Below are 27,591 nucleotides of genomic sequence, written 5' to 3'. Positions count from 1 at the left end.
AGAACAGATCGTGAGTCGTATAAAAATGAAAATAGAACCAAAACACGTTAAAGACTAATAATTCAAAATTCTTTAATAGTTGCGCTGTGGACGGTAAGGTACCTGTTGGGTACTGTATCATTATCTATATCATCACTATCAAGGATGATTTAAATAAATGTTTAAATGAAACGCGTAGATAATGAATATAACTAAATCAATGGAAATGGAGAAATCAATCCATAAAATACACATATACACATACATATATTCGCACATAACGCTTAGTGTTGCTATTATGGAGTAGAAAGCATATGAGAGCAACAATGCAAGAGGCGAAAGGGGCAGCGCTTCTAGAGCTTTTTGTCAGCAATATTTCAGTTTTCCTCAAAAAGGATTTGTATAATATTAAGTAGCTTTATGAAGTGGGCTATAATAAAATAACCGTTTGATATTAAGTAATAAAACAAAACAAATAAAAACAAAGAAACGGGCGGGGGCGGGTAGGTGGACAGAATGGGGCGGAGGAGCGTCTGAAGACGGAGGCGGAGGTTTTTTTTTTTTTTGACGCCGACTAACTTTTGCTCTGAGAGGAGCGTTGAAAGTGCTAAAGGAGAAGGTGGAAGGTAAAGGTAAGCTGCTGTCATTTGTCCTGCTGTCACCGTTTATTCGTGTATATTAAATAACAGCTTCCGCTGTGCAGATTCCGTGCCAGCGCTGTTCTCATTAGTAAAATGCTTACTTGGCAAAAGCAAAAGGGATGGACGTGTCTATCACGAGTTTCAGCCTCCTGCCAACATCTGAGACGCATAAACAGAAAAATCTAAAGCGACAAAGCTGCGCTCAGTGCTGAAGATCTCTCGTAGTCGGAAATTTTACGCTCACTTTCTGACTTCTTGTACTTTAAGTGCTACACCAGTATAGTTAAAACGCTTGTAAAATTACCCTTTGCGTTAGAGTAAGGCTAGAAAAATCCGTGTTCTGCTGCACATCTTCCATCACATCACAGATTAACGCATATGAAAAATGAAGTGTGTTAGTAGCTGAAATTAAAATTTACCTTTGCGGGACTGTTTGTAGTAAATTTAAGATTTAAAAATATTTTGCCTAAGATGATTTTATTAGCTCTAAAGTTAATCAAAAAATGGCTGGGGTTTGGTGCTCCTGTCACTTGATTATCGTTTAAGAACAAAGCACCCATTGCAGGCTCAACAGCCCTTCTGTCTTGATATCATGACATTTTGATAGGATGGATTTTCATGATAACCAAAGCAGTCTTATGACTTTTCCTTCCAGATCTATTGAGTGGAGTGTGGGGATAGATAAGCAAGCTCCGCAGCTTCCTTTGTCTGCTATACTAAAATGTTGGTTTGTCAGTAGCATGTCGCAAATATTAAAAAAGGAGAAGTAAACTGGGATTGACTAACATGGAGAAATCTGTAGAGAAGGTATACAGCATTTTGAACATATACCATCTTTGGTCTTAAGTGGAACCTACAACATTTTGCAAGCTGTAGTTCATGAAGTTGTACAATGTCGCTTTATGGCTCCACACTTTATGGCTTTAAAGTGAAATGCACACTTGTATTCTTCTCTCCAAGGTGCGCTGAGCTGGGACGTGGTCCTCTCTCTTCATCCCTCTCCCTCAACTTGCTGTCATGTCTCGATACCTGAAGCATTTCACTGCTGTGGGGGACCAGCATGTGGTCCATAGTGACGAGGAAGAACTGCATGTTTCCAGTGAGGAGTTGAGTTCGGCTACGGGACAGCTTCCAGCGACGTTAACATTTAGGGATTCATTCAAGAGGCTATACAGCTCAGAACGTTTCCAGGTATGTCCCGCTAGTCTTTTCAGAAAATGTAACAAAGAAACAGTTGTCTGAGCCTTCCAGTCTGCCAAAGCTACTAAGCTATTACAATGACAGAAAAATATAAGTGTGGGGAAAGGGTGGGTCCATAAAAATAAAAAAATGTATGCAGTGTAAATTTGGCTGAGCTTCTGTTCGAGATCATCCTCTCAGTTATGTCTGGACAGCTTTTAAAGCAGCTGCTATTGTTTTGAAGATTAAGTAACAGAATTTCAGGAGTGGGACCACGCCTCAATACACGGTCCTTATGGTTCTCATCTATATAGGTTCCCCTGGTCCTACAAGCTGTTCATTCTCGTTTACGTGCCCCACTCTCCCTCCCTCCCTTTTTCAATTCTTTAACTTCTTCTCTTCTATTTAGTACATGGGGATCTGCCAGGCCCGGGAGCCGCTGCCAGTTCCCTTCGAGGCCTTCCCCAAACGTCATGTCCAAGCCATTCACCTTCAACCTCTAAAACACTGTAAAACATTAAAATGAGGACGTGGCCCCAGCTATTGAAAGATAACTTTATCGAAGTTTTTGTTTTTTGACCAATGGGGTGGCTTTAGCTCGGGAGGTACAGCAGGTCATCTTCTAATCAGAAGCCTCGTGGTTTGATCCCTGGCTGAATAGTCCACAGTTTCCAAGGCCATAACGACTGTTTCAGGGGATTCCTCATCATTTTTTGGACATTGACTGGATTATGCCAAAGAACAGTGAAACACAGCTATTCAATGGACTTTACAAAAATAGTGTTCTTTTACTGTAGCAGTTTATAACCCAGCTATTGTTCCATATTTTTCCTCTATGAAGGGCAGCCAAACACAAGAAAGTTAGCTAAGCTAAAGTTAGCAAAAGGACCTTAGTTTCTTTTCAGAAAGAAGATGAACTGAGGTGCTGCACAATGTCAAATATTAGATTTAGTTCAACTACAACTGGTTTTGAGCTCAAGTACCTTCCACCAATGTTTTTTCTTTTACTTTGAAAACTATAATAGAAGCTGACATTATAACTGACTCTGCTTGCAGGTGTTGGTTGTGTGTTTGGTAATCCTGGATGCCATCTTTGTCTTGGCTGAGTTGCTTATAGATCTGGCTGTCATCAAGCTAGAGCATGGCCACATTGCTCCAGAGGCAAGCAACTTTTCTTCACAGTCTAAGAAACATCCCATGGGTATTACTGTGATTTGACTACACCTTTATGTGTTTGGCAGGTGTTTCACTACCTGAGCTTGGCTATTCTCACCTTCTTCATGTTGGAGCTGGCTGGGAAGCTGTTTGCATACCACTTGGAATTCTTCCTGCATAAATTTGAGGTGTTTGATGGTTTTGTGGTGATAGTGTCCTTCATCTTGGACATTGTCTTCATCTTCCATGAGGACGCCTTTGATGGGATAGGTCTTCTGATCCTGCTCCGACTCTGGAGGGTAGCCAGGATTATCAATGGTCAGTGCCACTCTGTAGTGTTCACAGGAAATGGATGAAATGAAAAACGGTCATGGCTCTGATTATTTAATCAGATCATCAATTTGTAATTGTTCAGACTTACTGATACTGATGCAACTTGACATGTCTCTGAGTTCCTCTTGCCTCCTCTCCTCTGTGATCATCTTCATTTACATGCACATTTTGATTGTCTGCTATGTTGTCTTCCTTGGTTACAGTCATGTTCAAATTGCTAACAGAATACATTTTTATCTTGCTGCAAAGCAGATTGGGAATGTAAAATAGATTGGATGTCACTATTCAGAAAGCACAATGGTGGCCCACTAAAATATTTTTTTCACATTGTTTTTTTTTTTTTTGCAGGTTTTGGGTTTTGGTTTCATATGAGATCAAAATTACTGATGTTAAGTTGTACATGTGTACAAGTTGCCATTAGCAGGGCAAAGTTTAAAAACGCTGACCATTTTTTATTTTGTTGTAGGAATCCTAGTGTCAGTGAAGACCCGTGCAGACCAGAAGATTCACAAGCTGAAGGAAAGCTATGACCACCTGGTTCAAAGAGTCACTGAGCTACAGGAGCGCAATGATAAACTGGTGATGTCTTACGTTGCAAATTTGGTCAAATATTCATGAAGATTACTGCTGCTAATGGCAGGCTCAGACTTCCACCTCTGCAGAGAGGTTACAGATTACAGCCTGGTTACTGAAAAGTCAGTTTTTTTTCTTACCTTGTTTTGAGTCTAGAGAATGGTCCCAGTGACAGACTTCCTGGCCATAAAAATACTGATGTCATTCCTCAGCCTCCTAGTAGATGCACCTATGGTATAAATTCAAAAATCCTCTGATTTTCAGAAAAACTGACCTCTGACCTTGATTGGTTAATGTCACTGGGATTCAAGCTTGTCTGAGAGTTTTAGCAGATGCCCTCGTGCTACTTAGCCTTGTTCTTCTGTTCACAAAATTTGACCTTGACCTTGAGGAGGAGGTCACTCAGACCTGCTTCGGGATTCAACTCCGAGAGTTTTCCAGAAGTGTGTGTAGTTCAATGCTTCTGGTGTGAGGACAGAGAGGTGACTAACATTATTAAGGGGCTAAAGTGAACCAATATGAGCCAAATTCATAACGAAAGGAAACTGTAGAGTTGACCTTTTCTGTTTTAAAAGCTTTGTTTAGTTCTAGTCACTCTTTCATTCAGTTTTTAATGTTAATGAGCTCACAGTTACAGTAGGATAACATTATCCTCAGTTAGCTTGCCTCTAAAAACAAATTAAAACACAAAGTTCCCAAATGGATAGTCCCAGTGGGGGAACTCTTTAGGCCTGGAATTCCACAAAAACTGTGCAGTAATGATGGCAGAGAGTTCACAACACACTCAGTCCTCCTTTGGATTTCAGGCAGTAGAAGGCAGAACTAAAACTGTAATTATGCTGACTGAGTGATGAATACAGTTACTGATAAAATCTCCATGCACATTAAATCAATATCAGAATCCTCATTGGCATTGTAGCAGTAAAACAGCTAAGATACAGTCACTCAATAAAATTAAAATTAAGTAAAAAATATATAAATCATATACACAGTATATATTCAAAAGTATTTATAAACAAAACCAGTACTGTTGTCTGTTATTTCCTTTCTTGTTGAGGAAGAGGTGACTGTTATTCTGTGCCATGGGGAATATCAGATATATTTATTATAACTTAATTATTTTACTTTTTGTCTGTTTTGTAAACAGACAAAAAGCAGTAATACAGAAAGGTGTGTCTGTTATTTAGCTATTTAGGCTTCACTCCTTGTTGTATGATCCGCTTAGAAAGTCTTCATATTGTTACTCAGAAGGCTCAAGTATGTGGCACGAAGGCTTACAGTGAGTAACAAGCTGATTGTTGTCTATGTTTATAGGCACAAGAGAACGACAACCTGAAAGCCCTCCTCAAGAAGCATGGCATAGACATCTAGGTCAACAAGCTCACTGCTGCAGAGCTACTTGTACCCACATTCTACAGAACATTTAATGGTTTAGTACTAACTGCACTGAGATTTAATGTCATCATTCCTGTCTTTGTGGTGATGGAGACAAATTAAGGGACTGCACTTGCATCATGAATTTCCAGTATATACATGTTAGTGATTTTCATGCCATAAAGTCTAAAGCACCTGTAAATAAGTGAAACACAGAATGATGACTTGTACATAAAACTACATCTAAATGTGATTTTAGAGTTCTGTATGATCTGTTATCAAAAATGTAAACAATTATTTCAAGAACTGAGAAAAAAATGTGAAACCATGTATTAAATTTTATTATAAAACAGGGAAAACTCAGATGTACATTATTCACACAATATACAGTTGCAGATTGATGGTCCAATAATAGTACTAGTGATGATCACACAGTGTACCAGTGTTTATGGGGAAGCTTAAATAAGCAAAAGCTGCAGTTGAATCAAACAAAAGGGAAGAAGAAGTCAAAGGGCAGTTTGGCATTGATGGTAGGTGTGGCCCTATAACCAGGAAGAGCAGCAGCAGATACTGGGATGAAGGCCACTGAGCTTCTGATTGGAAGGATACCACTGCCTCTGGACAACAGGGTCTGTGTGAGAATACACACAGTGCAAATGATTCTCTGTGCTTCATCAACAACCGAGTAGCTTGCAGTTTTTTTTCTGCTATAAATGCTCTGACAGAAATGGTGTGTCTTACCAAACTGCTGGTGTTGCTCTGAATTACTTCTTTGATGCTCACAATCTCTGCTTGAGGATTCACCAAGGATCCATATTTGGTCCATTCAATTTCTAAATGCAGTGACAATGGGATGCTGCAACTCGGAGCTTCCTACAAGTCAAAAACATGATGCTTGACATCTGTTCAAGACCTCAGACCTCAATTTAGATCATCATGAAGTGATCTAAGATTACTCCCCTACTCATCACATCAATGATCATCGTAAGATACTGTGCCCCTTGTTTAAATGATGGGCACTTCCTGTCTCCTCTCCTGTAAACAGGCCAGTCAAGGTTTATTTTCAGACTGCACTCACTGTGGGATTGAAGTTGGTCTTGATTTGCACCCAGTCCAGAATATTGTCCAGGGGGGAGTTTCCAAAGGAAGCCACATAATAAGGATAGTTAAATCCTCTCAAAATTCTTAGAAGCTCTTGGGAGACAAGAGTGCAATTTAAACCATCTTCCAACCTGCAGGATTGAAAAAAGTTGCCATCAGGAATCTTAAAGAAAAAACATACACTGTTTGTAAAATTAAATATGATAAATAAAATGTGAGGATGATGTGCCTTAATAGGCAGCCAGACAGAGAGTCTTGACCAAAGAGGACAGGTGAGCGCTGATGTGGACCCTGCAGACAGTCCTGGTCCTCAGTGCTGTGAAGCAGAGACAGAGTGTCTCTGAGGTCAATGCTTCTGACAATCCCAGTGGAGAGGAATGTTACGGACAAATCCTAGTTCTTACACATCTTTCATCAACCAGTGAAATTCAGTTTGATTTATAGAGCTTCAGTTTACAACAACAATTGTCTCCGTGTGTTTAACATAATAAGGTAAAGAGCCAACAACAGTACATGATCAGATGATGGCCTACGGGCAGCACTCGCTGGCAGTGGGAAGGAAGAACTCTCTTTTAACAGAAAGTTCCAACAAAATCATACTCTTCCACGGCTAGTTAGGGGTTGATAGTAAAGAGCATGGAAAGACCATGGACGCTGAACAAATTTTTAAAAAGAAAGACACAGGAGAGATAAGACAAAAATTATGACATGCAGTAGAGGCACATAAACGCCTGGGAAATGAAAAAGGATAATGGAGAACTGTCCTGGGAAACTAGCACGTGACTATATTTTGTGTCTTTCTTTATCTTAAAAGTAGAGAAAGTGTCTGTCTCCTGAATCTAAACTGAGCTAAAAGCTCTTCCTCCCATTTCACTTTTAGAAACTATGAACCACAAGCCAGTCTGAAATCTGGCAGCAAATTGCATACTAAAAATTTTCCCATTAATATTTCAAAAAATTGATTTTTACTTATAGTTTTAATCTTTTATTATAAAACTTCTTTTAAAAAATGTTATTTATGTGTTGTTACACTAACAAAAATGGGCTTGCAGTAATACAACAATGAGGGAAATCTGTCATTTATCCAGATAAAGGATATTCGGCTGTTCTTGTTCCAGACACAAGCGGCAGTCCGACCACATAACCTGGATTTCCGCTGTAGTGGACATTCACGTCCCCCCCACCTGCCTGTTTAGGAGGCACAAAACACAGAACATTACTCAGATTTAGTGAATGGTCAAGGAGTAACACGTTTTCCTAAATTACTAAATACTTTTTGCAGTCTTTCTCAGAAGGAAGAAATGTAGCGCAATTAAAACTAACAAATCTGTGAAACTAACAAATCCCCTCATTCTTAGAGAACCTGATTTGATCTCTACCAGTGAAAAGCTGCGGAAGTACACAACACAGAGAAAATCTATGTGCAAAGATAGATTTTCTCTGACAAGACAAACTGGCAATCACAGTTTTGAAGTCAAACCTGTTTGGTTCCAAAGTAATATAACTACATGTTGAAACTATGCTGCTTCCCTTATTTACTGTCGCATACAGTGGTGAATGTTCACATTAAAATGCTTGCAGTTTCAGATAATTAGGATATGTACAGGTAAACTCAAACACCCCACTTTTATCCTTTAACATCATCATCTCATGTACACAATTCTGGCAAAGCCGCCCCACCCACCCGCCACTTAAATGAGGATATTTTAGCCAGCTTTTGTGAGGAGCTAAAACATTTGTGACTGATTGTTCCAAAATAAAAATATGACTTTACGATTTCCCCATGCAGAGAAAAATCCATTAGACATAGATAGGTTTGTTTGAATATACTACCTGGATGTACATGACCTGAAACTCCTGTTCCAAAGGCAGCATGGCTTCAGTCACAAATCCAAGCACCACAGACACTGTTGCATTGTCTATCTTACCATGTGGGTTGTACTTTATCACATAGAGAACCTGAAGAGACATAATTTTCTAATTACACACTTTCAATTAACTTATTATTGCATATAACTGTTAAATAGGGAGAGGTGTTGGGGTGGTTAACAAATAAAGACTTAGTACTGCTTAGATTGCTTCAGTTAGATGTAAGGGAATGGCACCAGACATGGGAATACAATTATGTGCATGCATCACTGGAAAAGCATAAAATGTTTCCCTTTTGGAAAGTTGATTGTGTTTTTGGGACCAGCTACGAGACAGCACAATTGTCCCAGGATTCTTGGAGTGCCATCACTTTTCCTTAAATAACATCTCTGGGTGAACTGATATTGATTTATATGATAGTGGCAATTAGACTTGTTTTGTTTTTTTATATGATTTTCTCATGTGTCATATATTAGCTAACATTGGCACTGACAATTCAAGGTGGTTGAATTGCCTCAATGTACTTTCACGTCCCACCTCCACATATAACTGACAACACAGGCATGTCTGGGCGTGCGTGCCTATGCCCAGACTTTTGCATCTCTCCGAAATGACTGCTTGCCTGTGTGTTTGTGTGGAGTAGCTACACAGACTCGTGATAATCATCATCCAGAAAAGAGAAAACAGGAAGAGGATATTTCTGACTATTGCATACAATTTTAAACCAGAGTGTAATGTGGTCACATCTGTAGACTTTACTTTTCAGAAAAAAAATTGTCTGTGTTTATGGAGAGCACAGTGAACAGGTCATCAGAGACAGGTGTGACAGGAGGAAAAACAAAGTGGATGACTCAGTAGAACTACAGGTCTAATTAAAAAAAATAAAATAAATGTCATGCATTAACAACATTACAGGATATATAACTTTATTATATATTTATTATACTATGTTATGTAACTCAATCAACATTGGTAAATGGTAAATGGCCTGTATTTATATAGCGCCTTTATGGTCCCTAAGGACCCCAAAGCGCTTTACATACCCAGTCACGCACACATTCACACACTGGTGATGGCAAGCTACGTTGTAGCCACAGCCACCCTGGGGCGCACTGACAGAGGCGAGGCTGCCGGGCCCTCTGACCACCACCACCAGTAGGCAACGGGTGAAGTGTCTTGCCCAAGGACACAACGACCGAGACTGTCCGAGCCGGGGCTCGAACCGGTAACCTTCCGATTACAAGGCGAACTCCAAACTCTTGAGCCACGATCGCCCCTATGCTAATGGATGTCAAATATGTATGTCAACCGTTTCTTCATGCTGGAAGTGAAAAATAAACTCCAGTGTGTGACTCACCTTCAGCACTACATTACCACAGAGGGTTGGGTTGATGAGAACAGGACTGATGTTTCCTCTACCTGTGATCTTCAGCTCAGTCTGAGTGTGATCTGCAGACTGTAGGATGACTGAAGACGCCACCACAGGAACAACCTCCAGCAACAGCAGGGACTCATATCAGTCAAGCATTTTTCATTTGGCAGTTTTTCACTTCTTCATTCAGATTTGTTCACACTGTTTATAACTGTGTTTCTGAACTTCAGACACATTAAAACTACTGTACTACAATACAGAATGCATCAATGGCTGTCTAACATGATAACATTTTTAAACAGCACACCGTGCTGCAAATACTACTCAGTAAATAGTAATCAAAAACACAACTGTGTTATGAATGCTAATGTGAAATTAAGTGATTACTAGTTACACAATCAGGAGAAGCTGTCAGTGTCTTACTAAATGTCCTGGTCTACCTACGGGTGTTTGGCATGGGAAGATTCTGACCATAGATTTTATCACCTCTTTGGTTATTTTATGCTTAACATACCACCATGAGTCTTTATCTGAGCCAGGTTTTATATTAATATTACTGAAGTCACTCTAAAGCATCTCAATCAGACTTAAATTTGAACTTTGACTAAGCCGCTCCCAAACCTCAATTTTTTCCTTTTTTTCTCTTACTGAGACATACTTGCTGCTTTGGATCGTTGTGTTTTTTCAGAGTCCAGGTGCACTTGAGCTTCAAGGCCCAAACCAATGGCCATACATTCTCTTTTAGGATTTTCTGGTTACAGGCAGACTTTCTGTTATCATCAATTATGGCAGATCATCCAGACTATCACCCTATGACCTATGTTTGACTCTTGGTATGATGTTCTCTTTATGAAATGCTATGTTAGTTTTATGGCAGATGTAACAGAAACATTCCAACTTTTGTCTCATCAGTTCACAGAATATTTTCTTAAAAGTTGCGTGGACCATAAAGATGGTTTTTGGCATATGTGAGATGAGCCCTTGACTTCTTTTTGGTTACCAGGAACACTCACGTGAATGCTGTTTTTGCCTCTCTTTCTTACTGCTGAATTGTGAACAGCAAGTAAGACACTTGCTGGTGTGTCTGTGTGCTTTTGTGACCTCATGGATGAGTCTAAAATGCACTTTTGGAGAAAAATTCTTCCGAAACAATGTGAGAGACTAATAAAGTAACAGAAAACAATGACTTAGTTATTGCTGCTAAAGGTGGTTCTAAAAGCTAATGAATCATGGGGTCAACATAAGTTGTTCATACACTGCTTCTGTGTGTTGGGTCAGTTTTTGTTAAATTCATCTTAGATTGTATTTACCGAATTTTAAAATTATAAAAACTTGGTAAAGTTTTATATAATGTCAATCTATAGTCTTAGAAGTGGCATAGGGTATATTTTATACCATGACTGTAGCTTTAACAGAAACAGCTGGAAATTAGGTGCAATGGTTGTATCAGAAAGTATAAAGGAATATAAATCTTCACATCACAGAGAATCTTTCTACAGCTAAAATCTAACTTGTTTGCTTAATCGACTAATCTTGCAAATACATATGTACACAGATGTATTTACTTAACAGCAACAAATCATGCAAATTCCCAAAGTCACAGGCTGCAGAAACAATAACGTACTTACAGCCATTTTGTTAACATTTAGCAGCACTCCAGACCTGGTAATCCTCTCATCACCTTTAAGATGCGTTTGGTTTATTTATCCTTTGGAAAAAATGTCCTGCATAAAACTGAGCATTTAAAAAGAGAGCTTGCCTGTTTAAGCTAAATCAAACAACCAACCTTAAGTAGCCCAAATGTAGTCATTGCAATTTTTAACATACTGTCTTTGCATCACAAATGCACACTTATGTGTACTGTCGGGAAGTCAGAATTTGCTCTTGAGTTAAGAATATTTAATATCATGGCTACTGTAACAGCTTAAGATTTGCACAATATGTAATAGTTTTTAAAATTTTAGAGTAAAAGAATGCATGGTGTCAGAAGTTGTAGTTGTTGGGCTTTTTTCCATTCTGTTTTTGAATTTGTGTCATTCAATAAAATTCCTGCCAAAATAAGAATTTGTAAAGTGTTTGTAAAATTGGAATCTTCCATTATTATGATATACTGTCAGGTCTTTTTTATGTTGAGTATCATTTGTAATCATTTAGTGTTTAAAACATTTGAAAATTGTTTAAAACTTCGTGCCACTGACAAAAGCAATTAAAAGATATATGAATGTGTCATTAATCTGTGTTCTATTATGTCAGCTCAAACAACCATTGTGAAATCTGATTGCTTGTCATGTAATAATTCTGTGTGTATCTCTTTTACTTCGTTGCTTCAATCTAATAAAAATATCTCAGAGGAAAAAAACTAACACATTCACAAAGCCAATGTATATAGGTTGTTTGTTTATAACATCTACACTGTTTTTAATGAACACATTTAAGAGTCTGTGACCTCATCTTGTTAACTTGGATTTTTTTTGCAATTTATCAGTAATTTTCTGATAAACATACCAACTGTTTCAGAGTTAAACAAACAGAGAAAGGTCAGGATACTTACTGCTGCATCTGTGCTCATGTCCTGTCAAGCACAAAAGATTTCACTTTAAACCTTTTAGTTAATAATCTATATTTGAACTATATAAAGTTGAGGAACACAAAACAGCTGTGTATGCTGTTCATTAGTTGCAATTCAAATTCAATAACATTATAATTCCTGGGCGTATAGTGAACTTCACTTCAACAATACACTGTATTAAAGAGTGGATTTTTAAGAGCCAACCAGTGTGTAGCTCAGTAAATGTGAGACTCACACTAAACAGCTGGGTGTCAGTGTAGCCGTCCATGCTGAGGGCTGGCAGATGGCCGCAGTCCTGATCCAGGACCACGTGACGGGAGCACCGACTGCTCTGATCCTTTAGGAAAGCTGCAAATCAAACCAGCAAAGCTAAAACAACCGCATTCATACTGTTAAAAAAGCATCTCATCCTTTTCATAAAGCTTTATAGGATGTAAACAAAGAAACTGCTGTTTAATAAGACAGTGACAGTAAATATGCAAACTCTGGGCATAAGTAAAGACTGACACTTTTTTAAAGGAGACTGGGATGAGAAGGAGCATGGCTGCATAGTGTAGTGGTTAACACATTAATTTTTCAGCCAGAGACATAAATGAGGTTGCATATCTGCGAAATGAAAACAATGCAGAGCTACCCACTGTGGGACCCGTTTTAACAAGTGAGTGGTTAAATATCACAGTGCTCCAAAAAATGAAAGTAACATGTTTTAAGCAGATTATGGCATCTAGTCAATTAAACTAGATAGGATATTGATCTGTTCAGTTAAGGAGCAGCGAGGGTTGCTGTTAATGAAATTACAGGTGCACTAAAGGGCAACAATGAGACAACTCCCAAAACAGGTGTGGGTTTTATATGTGGAGGTCTCTGGCAGTTTTTCCCTCCTCATGGTTTGTGGCTGTTCTTTCACTAGTCCTGCATTGGACTGGAGTCATTCACATTACTGATAACATTAGGCTGGACCCTGCAGAGGTTGCACAAGTAGTCCAGCTCCACCAGGATGGTATGTCAACGTGTGACATTACCAAAAGGTTTTTTGTGTTTCTGGCAGGTCTACCACTGGTGCCCAGTGCTTTACACACATGAGAGCAGGGCACATGTGATAGATATGAAAGAAGGTTTGGAGAACACTATACTGCCTGTAACATCGTTCAGCACGACTGGTTTGGTGGTGGGTCAGTGATGGTCTGCATAGGCACATCAATGGATTGATGCACAGATCTCAACAGGCAAGGCAAGGACACCCCGATTGTAGAGAAAGATTTAATCCAGGATGAAATCTTTGGACCCACTGTCAGACCATCCCATACCACCAGGTTTCACCTCAGACTGTCCAGGTCCTCACTGAGGCCCCGGTTAAGATCTGGAAGGAGCTCCTCTAGGACACCAACCACTCTGTCATTACAAGCACGCCCCGACGTTGTCAGGGATGCATACAAACACGTGTGGCCCATCCCAAATACTGAGTACTATTCTGAGATGCTGCAATGAAATTTTTGCCACATGACTTTTTCACTTTGATTTTGGGGTTGTCTTTGAATTCTCTAGGTTGATAATTTTACATCAAATGATGTGGCCTCATTTCATTCTTTACACTTGATCAGTCAACATCAGTACAGATATCCAGCCAGATTTTTTTTTATCTCCCCAGCATTTAACAGGAGCAACTTTTTACTTTGAAGACAAACAGCCTTTGCAAACTGTAGTAGTAGTTTGCACTTAGCAAATTGCAAATGTTTACAACATTAAAGGACTCTGGATAGGACTGAGTGACATCAGGTGGTGAGTTTACAGGGTGCAGAAAAAACTTTCCCCCTCTCTTTTCAAGTGGCCAGGTGAATCTATAGTGGTCATAGTGGAAACACCGCTACTCATAGTTAAAAGTGATGATCTCATAATAATGAATACATTTTAATTTCTCTAATTTACAAGTACAAAGGCATTACCTGCAGGACTGTTATCCACACAATCAGCAGTGACACCAGGAGTTGGCAGCCGCAAGATCCCTCTCTGTGCAGCCGCCCCTGCCGTCACAATCACATCCCCATACTGAAAAGCCAAAGCATCAGCAGAGAATGAACAGACAGGAAAATGACAAGTTCAGACTCACCTATGTAGGAGTGCACTGAGTGTTCTTACTGAGCTTTCTTTGAAAACAAGTTCCTCACATGTTCTGGACTAAACATACCTTCATATGTTAAAGTACTCATGGATTATATAAGAATAAAAAAAATCACTGACTGATTTGATGTGGACAAACATACACTTACTGATACTACATGAGCTATAAGCAGTTACTCCTTTCAAACAGAGGCTCACCTGGTATCCACGCGAGGTCTGGAGGTTTACAGAGGACACCTGGTTAACTTTCTCTAAACCGAAAATAAAGCTGGTGAATTGTTTAAAGAGCGACGCAAAGTTGCTGTCAGTTGGTAGAGCAGGAGAGGGATACGACAATCCATCAACTCCTGCAGATAAAAAGAAACTAGCTGAGATGAGCTTTGCAGTCCAAAATAGTCATTAAGGAAGCTATTATACATGATATTGTAAATAATACACTGTTAAATTTGCCTTTTTTAACTTTACCAAACTCATGTGCAAATGGTTTCTTGAAGCGTTTACTCTAACGCTCCATAAAAGTCCATTTGCTGACTTACGGTTTTGTGACTCGATGCAGAAGATGTCGTAGTTGGTCTCCTTCTGAGCAGATGATAGCAGCTCTGAATACCCGTCTGCTGCTCTGCTTAAAGAATAGAAGGCTACATCATGGTTGCACATCTGCTTGCTGCCACTACAAAGTGATTAAAGACAAAGAAGGAGCTCATTACTATGGACATGCAGACAAATGCAAACATTTTGCTGAATTATTTGCTCTACTGGGAAACATTTTTATGGATTTTATCTTTTAGCAAGATAAGACGAAGTGTTGCCATTTGTTTATCTGTTGCTTTGATAAGGTCAGTGCAGTGTGCATGGACATTTCCACAGTGAGCTGTCCATCAGTAGGACAACAAGCATACAAACCACTCAATGTTTTCACTCAGTAATAACATATCTTAAGTTTAACTTTTAAACTGTTAGGTTGATGGTTAGTTTGGGTGATTAATGGTTCTTCTACAAGTCACATTTATGACTTTTTCTGTAGCTGAAGTTAACCCTCACTAACAGTTTTTTAATTAAGTTTTTTTTAGTCCCAATAAAGGAAGTGCATTAGGCTATGGAAAGACAGCAGGGCTAACATTTGATGTGTGTGGACTATTTAATATTTGGGGGCATGTGTGTATGTCAACTGTTTTTTTTTAAATTTGGCCAAAGCAGCCAACATTTTTCTCTGTGAACTCAGGTGGAGTGATGTTTTTAGTGTTGACGACAGTAAGACGCACTATCAAAAGCACTACAAAGCCAATAAGAGTCCTTCATTAAACCACTTGTTTAACAAGCTGAAACTTGCTGAAACTTGCTGTAAGCTGAAAATGCTTACTTTGCTCCTGTTTGCATCAACTACTGTTTTTAATATAAAATACAGCAATACCACACATAAAAGAACATAAAAAAGTTCTAACAAACTCTGTCTATATCCAGGCAAACTATTTATTATACAACACAGAACCAAGAGGAGAAAAATCTATTTTTGTGAACTGACACTACAGCCCATCAGTAGAAAAAGAGAAGATTTTCAGCTGGACTTCTACATACCTCACAGTAGGATATGAGCAACTGGTGAACAGAGGCACCTCCCCATTACACACTCTGTCACAACAGCAGTTGATGTCACATACATCCATGTGCTCATCGCAGGGACATAACCTGTCAGCTGACACACACACAAACACACACAGGTCAGATAGTTCATATTTTCTAGATGACGAACAGTCTTAATGCATTCAAGGCATTACAAATGGTACAAATGTGAAATGGCAGTTGTGTGTACAACAAGGTTTAATGTTCAAGCCATTAATAAACACAAGAGGCAACATATTAGGAAAACATTTAAATATAATGTAGTTCATTTCGTCCACACCCTATTCAATCAAATTTTAATTCATGCTAAACACATAAATAAAAAGAAATAAAGCTGATATCACAGGAGAGGTTTGGGAATGAGCTTGCACTGGAGCTCTTACTCTGACTAATTGTGAACAACTGGTCAATGGGACTTGGCATTAAATCCTGACAAGTTCAATAGTTATTTAGAAAATATGTACTAAATTGCAGAGAGGTTAAAGATTCACTGTAAAGAAGGGTAAAACATTTTGGGAAGAGGTAACATGTCAGAATATTATTTCAAAATAAATTTAACTACTTTGATGATCAGAATGGATTTTATTAAAATTAAAGAAACACAAAAATCTCAGAATGTAATGTTATGTAGAAGTAATGTCAGAGCTGTCGTATTATTCATACACAGGTCTATGTGTCAGCGCATGTGCATGCTCTCCTTAAACTTACATACCCGGCATGTATGACCATCCCAAGTTTTTATCTATTCGAATGAAAAACATAAAACCTTGCAAATACCATAAGATCAGATCAAACTCTACGTTAAAATATCTCCATTTAACATTTTCCTTACTACCTCTGAGAGAACAGATATCCTAGTTACAGTTGTATAATGGTTATGGGTTAAATTTGAATGTGCTCACATCTAAGGGACTGAAAGTAGCTGACAAACTGAATTACCTAAAAGCTATTTTAGTAAACAAAGAAAAACAGGGAACATCTGCTAAAACCGAGGGACTAGGGTAGAAACTGGGGTTAAATCACAGCGACAGGTTACCACTGGTGAGAGGAGAGGGTAGGTGGCCGGAGACTGGCAGGGGCACGGCAGCTAGGTTCGGCATCTCGGTGCTGTTGCTCGGAGCTGTGGTCGTGCTCTCAGACACTGGAGGCTGTGTACTCTCAGTAACATTATATGAAAAATTGTAGGCATCAAAAACGGTCGTATTAAAGTCGCTCTCTGTTGTGTTTGCAGTAACGACAGTAAGCAAGAGAAATAAATAGACGAACTTTGGATCGCTCTTGACTACAGCTGTGACCGCCATGGTTGTTTAATCGTTGCTATGGTTCTTCTTCTTCTTCGCCTGCTGCTGCTTCTTCTATGGCCCTTAATGGCGGATTGCAAACCATTTGTAAGTGAATTATCGCCACCTAGTGGGTACCGCTTCTTTTTGGTTATGCTGCGTGTGCCGGTTTCCGCCCGTATTACCGCCACCTTTCATCGGTGTACAGATCTGCCAAATGTTTGGTTGAATTGATGGTGGGATTATCAACGTATGACATCTGAATCTGGTGAGAGGACAAACTGCAATCCGTTATGACTGCTACAACTTTAACCTATTTTTGTGAAGCTAAGTCAGTTAATCTCCTGTCATCATCCAACTGACACCAGTGATTTCAAATAGATGTAGTTAATGGGTATTAACTAGGAAGTTGTGATCCACTACATCTATCTGACAGCAACAGTTCACTAACTAAATTAGGTCATCCCGGCACTATGCAGGAAAGTGTTCTCGTTGTCCAGACAGAACTCCAGTTCTTCTGCCAAAAGGCAAATCCACCTTGTTGCTTCCCAAGGTTGGACTGGTAACCTCAGGCATTGTGGCTAACAGGCCTGGCCAAAGAGCAATCCATGCATGTTTGTCCGGGACTGTTTATTTTGGTGTTTTGGTATATTTAACCTGGTCCTCATATCTGAAGGCTGCTCCCCTGCCCCCCAATGTGCCACTTGAGAACCTGTTAGAGTGGTGTGGTTTCTCCACCCTAAAATTGAAACTATTAAGTGTTTTCAGTTTCAAGTCGGATCCCCTGATCCCCTCTGATACGATGGTCCTATAACATGCCTCTAGACTCTGTGGAAGGTGTATAATCAGAGTAATGAAGTAATCAATCATCAGACCTTCACAATGACCAACCTAAACCAAACTGACATGGTTTGAGATTCGTTGCAGTGCAGATTAAAGAAAGGTTGCTAAAACTGTGGGTATTGCCTTAAGGGTGTTGAAAATCCTCTAAACCAAACTTTTAACAGGTCTAATGGTCTTTTTAATAGGAAAAAGAAGGAATAGAAAACCAAATGAGTCTGTTGTAATGACATCCCCATTAAACCATTGAAGAGTTCAAATTATATTTAAGTGGTAGATTAAAAAAAGAAAAAACTTTCAGTGACTATTTCTTGCATTCTTCAGTGTGTCTTTACTTTGAGCATCTTCTTCACCAAAACGTCTCCATCAAATGACCAGGAAATAAAGTTTGCCTGGTCAAACTGCGAGCTTAAATCACCAGTTCATCCACAAGATGGTGACACAGGACAACAAAACACAAGTTTCAGTATCCTGCACAGCGGGCATTTCCAAAGGACAGAAACAACAGAAAGAAGGAATATGGAAGAAATATTATTATTAATTTTGAATATGTTATTAATATTGTCATTATTAATAGAATGATAACATAATATTAGTACATGGGAATACTAATACTGTCTCCTCACCTAAACAGTAGAATTAGTATAGTCCGGAGTGGATTTCAGGAGGTTGGGGAAGCTCGGTTGTACTGACTCAGCACACACACACACACACACACACACACACAAAAATCACAACAAACAAAAATTTCTGTTGAGAGCTCAAGTAGATTTTCTTTGCACACAGGCCAGCTGTGATCAGCAAGCCTCCTCTGAAGTTTACTGGTCTTTGTGGATTTACACAGCTGAATTCAACAAGATGTAAGCAGATGTTTTATGGGATATCTTGGCACTAAAGTGCTCATATTGTCTTTATACTAGCCAGTATCCAGTTGGCATAACGGTGGAATCTAATGAAGGAATCTCATCATCATCATCAGCTTAAATCCAAAGTGAATTAAGCTGTGCCACCCTAACCTAACATAGCCACTGTGCACCAAGCCAACAGTGATTTACTATGAATTTAAAGGGAAGCTAACCTGTTTATCCTACACTCACCTGCCGTGTATTTTCATGCAACCTTCAATACAGTTTGTTTTGAAGGATGTTTCACAACATGAAAAAAACACAGCTTCACATTCTATACAATGTCCAATTTAAAAATTAGGACATTACGTGTAAGCATTAAATTTCCAGTTTATCAAATACCACTGAGCATTCTTCCTCTCCCGTCCTGTTTACTTCTTGCATCACTGAGTGAAGTTAATCACACTCTTTCCTCTCCCAGGAAATACAGCAACTGTACCTTTTACTAGCTTTAGCTAGCTGTTTTTGCTGATATTTGTTGAGCTGAGGGTTAACATATACAGATATTTTCAAACTTCATGTTTGAGGAGTTTTGGGTGCTGTAGAGATAAACAAATAAACAAATTTTCAAAGCAAAAAATGTTCATCAAGAATCTTTTAAAATGTAACCATTCAAGTTACTCGATAAATTGCTACAGTCCTTTACTGTAATAAGCAGTGCTGTATACATTTTGCTTTTATCTCCTCTCCTTTATCTCTGCTCAGACTGTACCATCTGTAGTGTAATCCTCAGACTGAGCGTCTTTGTGAAGACTCATGGTAACCTAAACAACAACAACATAGGTATGTGTCAATACAACTTTTAATTTTTCTGTGTAATAGGAAGCAACAGGTCATTATCACAGCAATGATAATGACCTCCAAAGATTCCCCCTGCACACCATCTTGATATCTTTTTGTGATGTGATTAAAAACTCACAAAGACTAGAACCAAAGCTTCCTGAGAATGCAGAAGGGACTTGTATGCTTCAGAGCAAGATTTCATGTAACTATATCGCCAGTGTTCATAAAGAATCACAAATTCAGACAGAAAACATGCACTAACTGTTCTTCAGCCTTTGAATTCTACAATTGCTATACGGTTTGGAACAGTTTGGTTAGGTTATAGTTGCCAGGGACTGAAAAAACTTTACATAAGGGTAGCCATCACACACACACACACAAACACACACACACGCAAACACACACACACGCACGCGCGTGCACACACACAAACACACACACACGCACGCATGCACACACACACACACACAGTCCTACAGCTGTAAAACCATTTCTAATGAGCACACGATCACTTTCAGATTTATTATATTTGATGAGTCAAAAGCTTTGAGTTTGTTTTCACTGAGGTATCTTTGATACCATTAATTAGAAGTAGTGGTGTGCATAATGTTTCAGGAAAATGGAGTTAGCAGTACAATTCTGGCTTACAATGCCAGGAGTGGGGAGAATTGCAAGTGTTGCAGAGTTGCTTCTCCTGGGCAAATGTGTCTGTTGCTTCTGCAATAGAAAGTGAGTAAATTAGAGGCGTGTGAAACCATATGTTTTAAAGATATTAGTGTGTAATAGTGATGTTGTTAAGCTTGTAATTATGCTGGTTACACAACTAAACTTCCCAGGGCAACTGGAGAGAGCGAAGGATGGTGTAAAGTTATCCTAAAGTCGGACAACATCGGCTGAAGGGGTACAGAAAATGTTTGTGTACCTGAATGTTCACTTGTTTGATTAAAAAAAAACTATGTAAGAGCCAGAAGTGCAGCCAGACGCTGCTCATTTTACACTTTTGCTTGTTTCTTCAGTTTTTCCCGACACGCTTGCATTTAAATCAGGCTCCCCTGTCTCTCTGTGTACCTTGCCTGTACCCTACCCTTCTTCCATCTTTTACATAATGGTATGGTTCCAGTCTGTCTTTGCATGAGACTGGCTGCATGGGTGTGCCCATCAAAATAAAGTCCAGCCCCTGCCTGCACCGATTTTCAGCAGGGCTAAAGATTCAGCTCCCACATACTGACGGGCCAACTTTTCACTCTAGAACAGTGGAGATGTGTTCTCTGGAGTCTCAGACACCTGTCTGTCTGGCAAATGGATGAATCTGGGTTTGACCGTTGCCAGGAAAACCGTACTTCTCTGACTGCACTGTGCCAAGTGTGAAGTTTGTTGGAGGGAGGATTATGGTGTGGGGTTGTTTTTTAGGAGTGGGGCTCAGCCTTGTCGTTCCAGTGAAAGCAACTTTCACACGTCTTAAATCCTGAACAGTGGCATGTTGCTGCAGGGTGCTGTGGTAGATGTGCTGGTTCAGTGTGCCTTCAGTTTTGAATAGTAAAAATAATAAAAGTAAATAAATCCCCAACAGTGTCACCAGCAAAGAACCCCACAGCTCCTCCTCCATGCTTCACAGGTAGAACTAAAGATCTCAAATTTGGACTCATCAAATTTCCACTGGTCTAATGTCCATTCCTTGTGTTTCTTGGCACAAACAAATCTCTTCCGCTTGTTGCTTTTCCTTAGTTGTGGTTTCTTAGCAGCTATTTGACCATAAAGGCCTGATTCACACAGTCTCCTCTGAACAGTTGATGTAGAGATGTGTCTGCTACTGAAACTCTGTGTGGCATTTATCTGGGCTTTAATCTGAGGTGCTGTTAACTTGTGATTTCTGAGGCTGGTGACTCGGATGAATGTATCCTCAGCAGCAGAGGTGACTCATGGTCTTCCTTTCCTGGAGCGGCCCTCATGTGAGACAGTTTCATTGTAGCTCTTGATGGTTTTTGCGGCTGTACTTGGGGACACATTCAAAGTTTTGGCAATTTTCAGGTCTGACTGACCTTCAGTTCTTAAAGTAATGATGGACTGTTGTTTCTCTTTACTTAGCTGATTGGGTCTTGCCATAATATGAATTCTAACAGTTGTCAAATAGGGCTGTCAGCTGTGTACCAACCAGACTGCTGCACAGCGTAACTGATGGTCTCAACCTCCATTAAAAAGGCAAGAAATTCCACAAATGAACCCTGTGGCACACCTGTGAAGTGAAATCATTTCAGGTGACTACATCATGAAGCTCACTGAGAGAAGGCCGGGGGTTGGCAGCGCTGTCAGAAAAATCTAAATCTAAAAAAGAAAATTTAAAATATAAGACATACTTAGAGTTATTTATGATTCTTTTCTTTGCTACATAATTCATTATATCTTTCTTCATATAGTTGATGTCTTCAGTATGTGCTTCAATGTAGAAAATAGTAAAATAAAGAAAAGCCATTAAATGGAAAGGGGTGTCCAAATTTTTGACTGGTAGTGTAGCTGCAAAGGATGGCCCGTCATCAAATTAAACCCTATGGATTAAAAACAGGATGCCACTCAAAATCATATATTTTTGGCAATATAGTGTGTCTTGTAACACTTAGCTGTGTAGCTGTTAAATTAGTTTAAAGTTTCAATACCAACATCTGGGTAGAATGAGGAAATTCAGAGGAGGCTGGCTGCTATGTGATCACTTAATGACCACATGATTTATTTAATAAGCAGTTTGCTTCCTAATTAATGCTCTAATTAGATTTTCTTCCTCTCACTGCCACACATCTCACTCTCTTTCTATCTCTCACATGTGAATGCAGAGTCCTCTTCACACACTTAGTTTAATAATCTGTGTGTCTGTCATTCAGTGATTATTCCCCAATCTACACACAAAAGTAAGACAAACACACCTTGACCTTTACCATCCATAGTGCGGGTATGCTTTCCCTGAGAGCTCAATATTAACCACAAAATCCCACACTGCTTTATGACCACTGACAATTGATTAATAACTGTGAGCGGTATGACTATGAGGAGTGGGAGAGTAGTCTTGTATAACAGGAAATGCAAGTTGCATGAGCCAGGTACGGTGCTGAGGAAAGAGGGTGTCAGAGGTCAGAGACAACTACAGTGGAGTCAATCACAGATTAACAAGAGAAGCCTACAGAGAGTGTACAGTAGATGGTAAAGGTAATTGGCTATGTACCACTGGCCCTCAACTGGCAGTGGTTAAACCGTTAATTAAAAAGTCATCACTTGACCCAGCTGTCTTAGCTAATTATAGGCCAATCTCCAACCTTCCTTTCATATCAAACATCCTTGAAAGAGTAGTTGTCAAACAGCTAACAGATCATCTGCAGAGGAATGGCTTATTTGAAGCGTTTCAGTCAGGTTTCAGAGCTCATCACAGCACAGAAACAGCTTTAGTGAAGGTTACAAATGATCTTCTTATGGCCTCTGACAGTGGACTCATCTCTGTGCTTGTCCTGCTAGACCCCAGTGCAGCGTTCGATACTGTTGACCATAATATCCTATTAGAGCGATTAGAACATGCTGTAGGTATTACAGGTACTGCACTGCAGTGGTTTGTATCATATCTATCTAATAGACTCCAATTTGTTCATTTAAATGGAGAGTCCTCTTCACACACTAAGGTCAATTATGGAGTTCCACAGGGTTCACTGCTAGGACCAATTCTATTTACATTATACATGCTTCCCTTTTTTTTTTTTTCTCTCTCTCTTGCTCTTGACGAAGGCGGTCACACTTTTCTCCTCCTCCTTCTCTCCCTTAGCTTCCCTGCTTAGCCTCTTGTGTCCTTGTCTAGTCTCGTGTTTTTCTTTGTATTTTCCCTGGAACACTCTCTCACAGTCTGTTCTCTAAAACCTAAAAGAGGAATTATGGATTTGATCAACTGGTCCCTGAATGCAATTGACACCCTTTTCTCAACGAGAAGTTTGGGCTTGGGTGAGCCTCAGTGCTGAAGATATCTACCTATTCGGAACCATGATAACAGGGTTCTTGCTGATCGGAGCTGGCTTGGCCCTGGCTTATCGAAGAATTAAGAAAGCGGAACCAGCTGTTCAAACCCCCACAAGGCTGCCCGCTGGGATTGGAACGATGGGACGAGGCGTGAGTTTCTCAAAATGGGCTCATTGAGTGCAGCACGGATAAGATCTTGGAGAAGCTTACAGCTGCCGTGAATACTCAGAATAAGACCTCTGAGTGCAAACTGGATTACATCTGGAGGGGCTCGCTCAGAATAACACCTCTGAGCGCAAATTGGATCACATCTTGGAGAAGCTCACTGCGGTCGTGAGTTCTCAGAATCGTCTCTTTGAGCACAAGAATGACAACATCACGGAGCGTAAGTTTGATAACATCATGGAGAAGCTCACAGCTCTCCAACGGGAGATTGAGAGACCAGTGTCGGACTGTTAGAACAGCTTTGAAATTCATATGAGTTGTTTGCACTAAAGTAAAAAACACCATCACTTCATGCGGAGACCCCTTCGGCGCCAGCTGCGGTCTCAAGGCTGGAGCTGAACAACAACACCCTGATAACGACTGTGTTTAGACTGTTCTTCCCATTCTATGCAAGGCCACCTGGGTTGGCTGGAAGACTGTTTACTTAGCCTGGCTGGGCGAAGGACACTGGCTGTATCCCAATTCAGGGTCTGCAGCCTTAAAGGCCGCATTTTAAGGCCGATTACGTCACAGCGACGCGACGAAGGCTGTCCCAATTCAAAGGCTGTGTCCCAATTCAGGGGCCGTTTCTCAATATGCGTACTTGTGCGTACTTGCGTTCTCGTGTACTCGTGATACGTCATCAGTCGGAGACCAAGTACTGTTCCAATTCGAAGTATGCATCAAGCCGAGAACGCGAAATAGTCCCGGATGTGTTCTCGCTCCGCCCGTTTTATCGAGCATGCATCGGTGTGGACTTGGTACAGCTAAATATCCCAGAATGCATTTCGTCCAAAACTCAACAGCGGACTCCCAGCACATCGTTTTCAACCCCCCCCCGCTCGCGGTCTTCTTACTACTGAGGTTAAAGAAACCCAGCAGCTGTCTATAGTATTGAGTGTCCACTAGAATAGAAATAAAAGCGTTCTAACATCTCACCTGCTTGTTTTTATTAAGGTATGTACACGTATGTACATGTACACTATTTTTATTAATAGAGGTTTCACTACTGAGGTTAAAAATGATATATAAGTCACTTAGATCACTTCTAAATGTTAATGTTTGGTTTATTTCAGTGTTTTATTTGTTCCTCAGTAAACCGGTTTGGCTGTGATTACAGTTAAGCTTCATAACATGTTACTCACAGTTAAATTAGGAGGGGACGGCAGTAAAAACTCCGGACCTGTTACATCATCACGTACGCAGGTGTTCCAATTGTACATATCGCGAGTCCGTGCTCGCGTTCTCGGCGGGTACGTACTCCCGTGTGTTCTCGGCGAGTACGTACTCACCGAGAACGCGAGTACGTACTCGCGTACTTGAGAATTGAGAAACGGCCAGGGTCTGCACGCTTGAAGTACGCACACTACGTACGGTGTGTACTATAAGTACGAGAAGTGTGAAATGGGACGGTCTAGCCTTCGTCGCGCTGTTCAGGTTGCCTAGCAACCATGATACTAACCGCAAGAAACGTTTCATACAGACTTGTGTGACATAAATTAAGGAGAAAGAATGTTTTGTTGGTCATTAATTTTTGTCATGCAGGGCTCGCAAAATCGCTAGCCCGACGTCCCGGGGCTAGCGATTTTTCCAGTCGGGCTACCAAAATCCATCTCAGCCCTGCCCGTCGGGCTATCATAGGAAGACAAAATGTGTCAATGATTTTGCATTTTCTTTCGCAAATGTAGCTGAGTAATTATGTTATTGGCATCGATGAGCCACTGTCATTATGTGACATATTGAAATCGCGTTTGAATTTGTGCTTGTTTTTTGCTTTCACTTTCACTTTGCGATCGCGCGAACTGTGTGTAGAGAGCGGCAGCACTGATTGGTGAGTGACGATTAATTGCGCACCAATTCCTCTGACGTCGTCTTATCACTCATTAGCTTACTATTCAAACGTGACAAGTGAAATCTCCCACAGCAAGCTTAAACACGTGAGAGGTTGATTGCTCAGAGAATCGCTGACCGTTATGTAAGTACGTGTGTAAAAGCAGCAGGATTTACGCTGGAATTTTAGTTCTGCTGAGCCAAATAAGACAGGTCAGGGTGAAGAAGGCACAGCCAAATAAAAGCCTACCACAAAACGGAAAAGTTATGACAAATCAGACTATGAGGCAAAAAGAAAGCTCAGCTTTTTTGGTTTCATGGACAAAAGAATTTATGTGGCTGGAATATGACGAGCTAAATAACATAATGTTCTGCCGGGTGTGTCGTGAGTTTCATTTCATTTGAGTCGACAAGCGCCTTTGTAACTGGGACCAGTAATTTGAAGAAAGACCCCATCAGAACCCATGAGAAATGCAAGAAATGCATTATTGCCCAGTCTGCAATATCTTTCCCAGAACAAACAGCAATTGCAAAAAACATACTAAAAATAAACCAAGCAGAAGCAGAAGTCCTGAAAAATCTTTCAAAAGCGTACTATGTTGCAAAGAGTGAACCACCATTGGCCAAATTTAGCAGTTTTTGCAAACTTCAAAAAGCAAATGGCCTCGATCTTGGTTCCCCTTACCTCTTACCCTTGACTTCAGTGGAAATTTCAGATTCAGGATCTGACACAGACTGATTCATGTTCTACACAGTTCTTGCAAGTTCATAGAAATTTCTGTTCAATTAGAACCAAGTATTTGAGTTGATGATTGTAATTTTTATACAGTTGTTGTGATTTGTATTTTAACAATTTTCTGATAAATTTTTGTTTCCATTACAATATTATACTTTAATGTATAATATTGTAAAGGAAACAGAACATTAAAAAATTGCTCTCTTTTTTATTCGGGCTACTTAAATTTATTTTGGGCTACCAAAAGCTGAAGAGTGCCTGCCCGAAGGGCTACCAGAGATTTTGAAATTTTGCGAGCCCTGTCATGATATCACTTTGATTAGTTGAGTATCTGAGGCTGAGACCACGGGACTGTAAAACATGATAGTTGGGCTTCATTTCTGTACTGAACAGTCATTTCAAGATTAGTTAGTAAATAACAATTAGCTAATGTTGTTCATGAGACTAAAATCATCTCACTGTGGTAATGTAAATACAATATGGCCAATATTATATGTATTGTCAGACTATTATGATATACATATATATATATATATATATATATATATGAATAACAGCAGTGAGCTTGAACTCTGGGTCAAAGATTCAAGTTGCAGTTATTTATATTTCCAATCACCTTAAATCTTCACTCAAAGACAAGTATCTTTGACAGTGTATAGATGTACTATATATAAGAGACAAATATTGTTTGTTTAATATGTTGGCATTACTAAATTTGGCTCAATGCTTACATACATGTGTAAAAAGGAAAATGTACGAGCTGTGATAACTGTTTCTGATAGAATGAAGATCAGACTGATATATTAAATATTCCTTTATTGGGTGAGAAAATCAGACCATGTCATAACTGCTTTAAGTCACACAGAATAGATATCAGAGCCTTAAACAGGCTGACTTCTACTAAATGGGTCAAACTGGGCAGAAAGTATACAAACACATAACATCCTTATAGAATATGATGTAACACTATAGATCAACTTACCTCAGATGCAGGAAGCTCCTGAGGATGTTTTACCAGTCGGTGGTTGCTGGAGTACTTTTCTATGCTGTACTGTGCTGGGGGAGTAGCACAGCAAAGAAGGATCATCCAGGCTGGAAAAACTGATCAGGAAGGCTGGCTCTGTGGTCGGCACGAAGCTGGAC

At 39.8% G+C, this 27,591-nt stretch overlaps 2 protein-coding genes across 6 annotated transcripts; one reads left to right on the top strand and one right to left on the bottom strand.

Annotated features, from left to right (window-relative positions):
- Positions 1-488: 488 nt before the first annotated feature.
- On the top strand, positions 489-5,593 carry hvcn1 (hydrogen voltage-gated channel 1). 3 transcript variants are annotated; one of them, XM_003454301.4, is made up of 6 exons: positions 489-611; positions 1,581-1,811; positions 2,856-2,960; positions 3,041-3,272; positions 3,754-3,866; positions 5,175-5,586. In XM_003454301.4, exons 2-6 carry the CDS (start codon positions 1,638-1,640, stop codon positions 5,229-5,231), a joined length of 681 nt encoding a protein of 226 aa, XP_003454349.1. In that variant the 5' UTR covers positions 489-611; positions 1,581-1,637; the 3' UTR covers positions 5,232-5,586. The 3 variants fall into 3 exon arrangements, with proteins under 3 accessions (XP_003454349.1, XP_005458944.1, XP_019218385.1); XM_005458887.4 differs by having other exon boundaries at positions 541-605; positions 5,175-5,593; XM_019362840.2 differs by lacking the exon at positions 489-611 and adding an exon at positions 1,275-1,427 and having other exon boundaries at positions 5,175-5,593.
- Positions 5,553-27,591, bottom strand: tctn1 (tectonic family member 1). Of its 3 annotated transcripts, none has more exons than XM_025909568.1 (14): positions 27,431-27,591; positions 15,839-15,956; positions 14,800-14,933; positions 14,462-14,610; positions 14,089-14,191; positions 12,381-12,493; positions 12,128-12,148; positions 9,562-9,696; positions 8,169-8,294; positions 7,435-7,523; positions 6,565-6,702; positions 6,313-6,466; positions 5,976-6,107; positions 5,553-5,865 (listed from the first exon to the last, which is right to left on the bottom strand). In XM_025909568.1, exons 2-14 carry the CDS (start codon positions 15,925-15,927, stop codon positions 5,719-5,721), a joined length of 1,530 nt encoding a protein of 509 aa, XP_025765353.1. In that variant the 5' UTR covers positions 15,928-15,956; positions 27,431-27,591; the 3' UTR covers positions 5,553-5,718. The 3 variants fall into 3 exon arrangements, with proteins under 3 accessions (XP_025765353.1, XP_005458945.1, XP_005458946.1); XM_005458888.4 differs by lacking the exon at positions 27,431-27,591 and adding an exon at positions 16,920-17,304; XM_005458889.4 differs by lacking the exons at positions 5,553-5,865; positions 5,976-6,107; positions 27,431-27,591 and adding an exon at positions 16,920-17,304 and having other exon boundaries at positions 6,318-6,466; positions 6,596-6,702.

This window comes from Oreochromis niloticus, linkage group LG2 (genome assembly GCF_001858045.2).
Source record: "Oreochromis niloticus isolate F11D_XX linkage group LG2, O_niloticus_UMD_NMBU, whole genome shotgun sequence".
NCBI lineage: Eukaryota > Metazoa > Chordata > Actinopteri > Cichliformes > Cichlidae > Oreochromis > Oreochromis niloticus.
Note: the sequence above shows the minus strand (reverse complement) of the source record. Positions and strands in the feature narration are given on the sequence as shown.

Bases quoted from the DNA above. Each gene is read 5' to 3' on its own strand.
- hvcn1 (XM_005458887.4), top strand. From the start codon at position 1,638: ATGTCTCGATACCTGAAGCATTTCACTGCTGTGGGGGACCAGCATGTG. The intron at 1,812-2,855 runs GTATGTCCCGCT...CTCTGCTTGCAG, and splicing joins ACAGCTCAGAACGTTTCCAG to GTGTTGGTTGTGTGTTTGGT. The intron at 2,961-3,040 runs GCAAGCAACTTT...TGTGTTTGGCAG, and splicing joins ATGGCCACATTGCTCCAGAG to GTGTTTCACTACCTGAGCTT.
- tctn1 (XM_005458888.4), bottom strand. From the start codon at position 17,184: ATGGCGGTCACAGCTGTAGTCAAGAGCGATCCAAAGTTCGTCTATTTA. The intron at 15,957-16,919 runs GTAACCTGTCGC...TGTGTGTGTCAG, and splicing joins ACCCTCTCCTCTCACCAGTG to CTGACAGGTTATGTCCCTGC. The intron at 8,295-9,561 runs GTGAGTCACACA...ATGTCTCTTCAG, and splicing joins GTGGTAATGTAGTGCTGAAG to GTTCTCTATGTGATAAAGTA.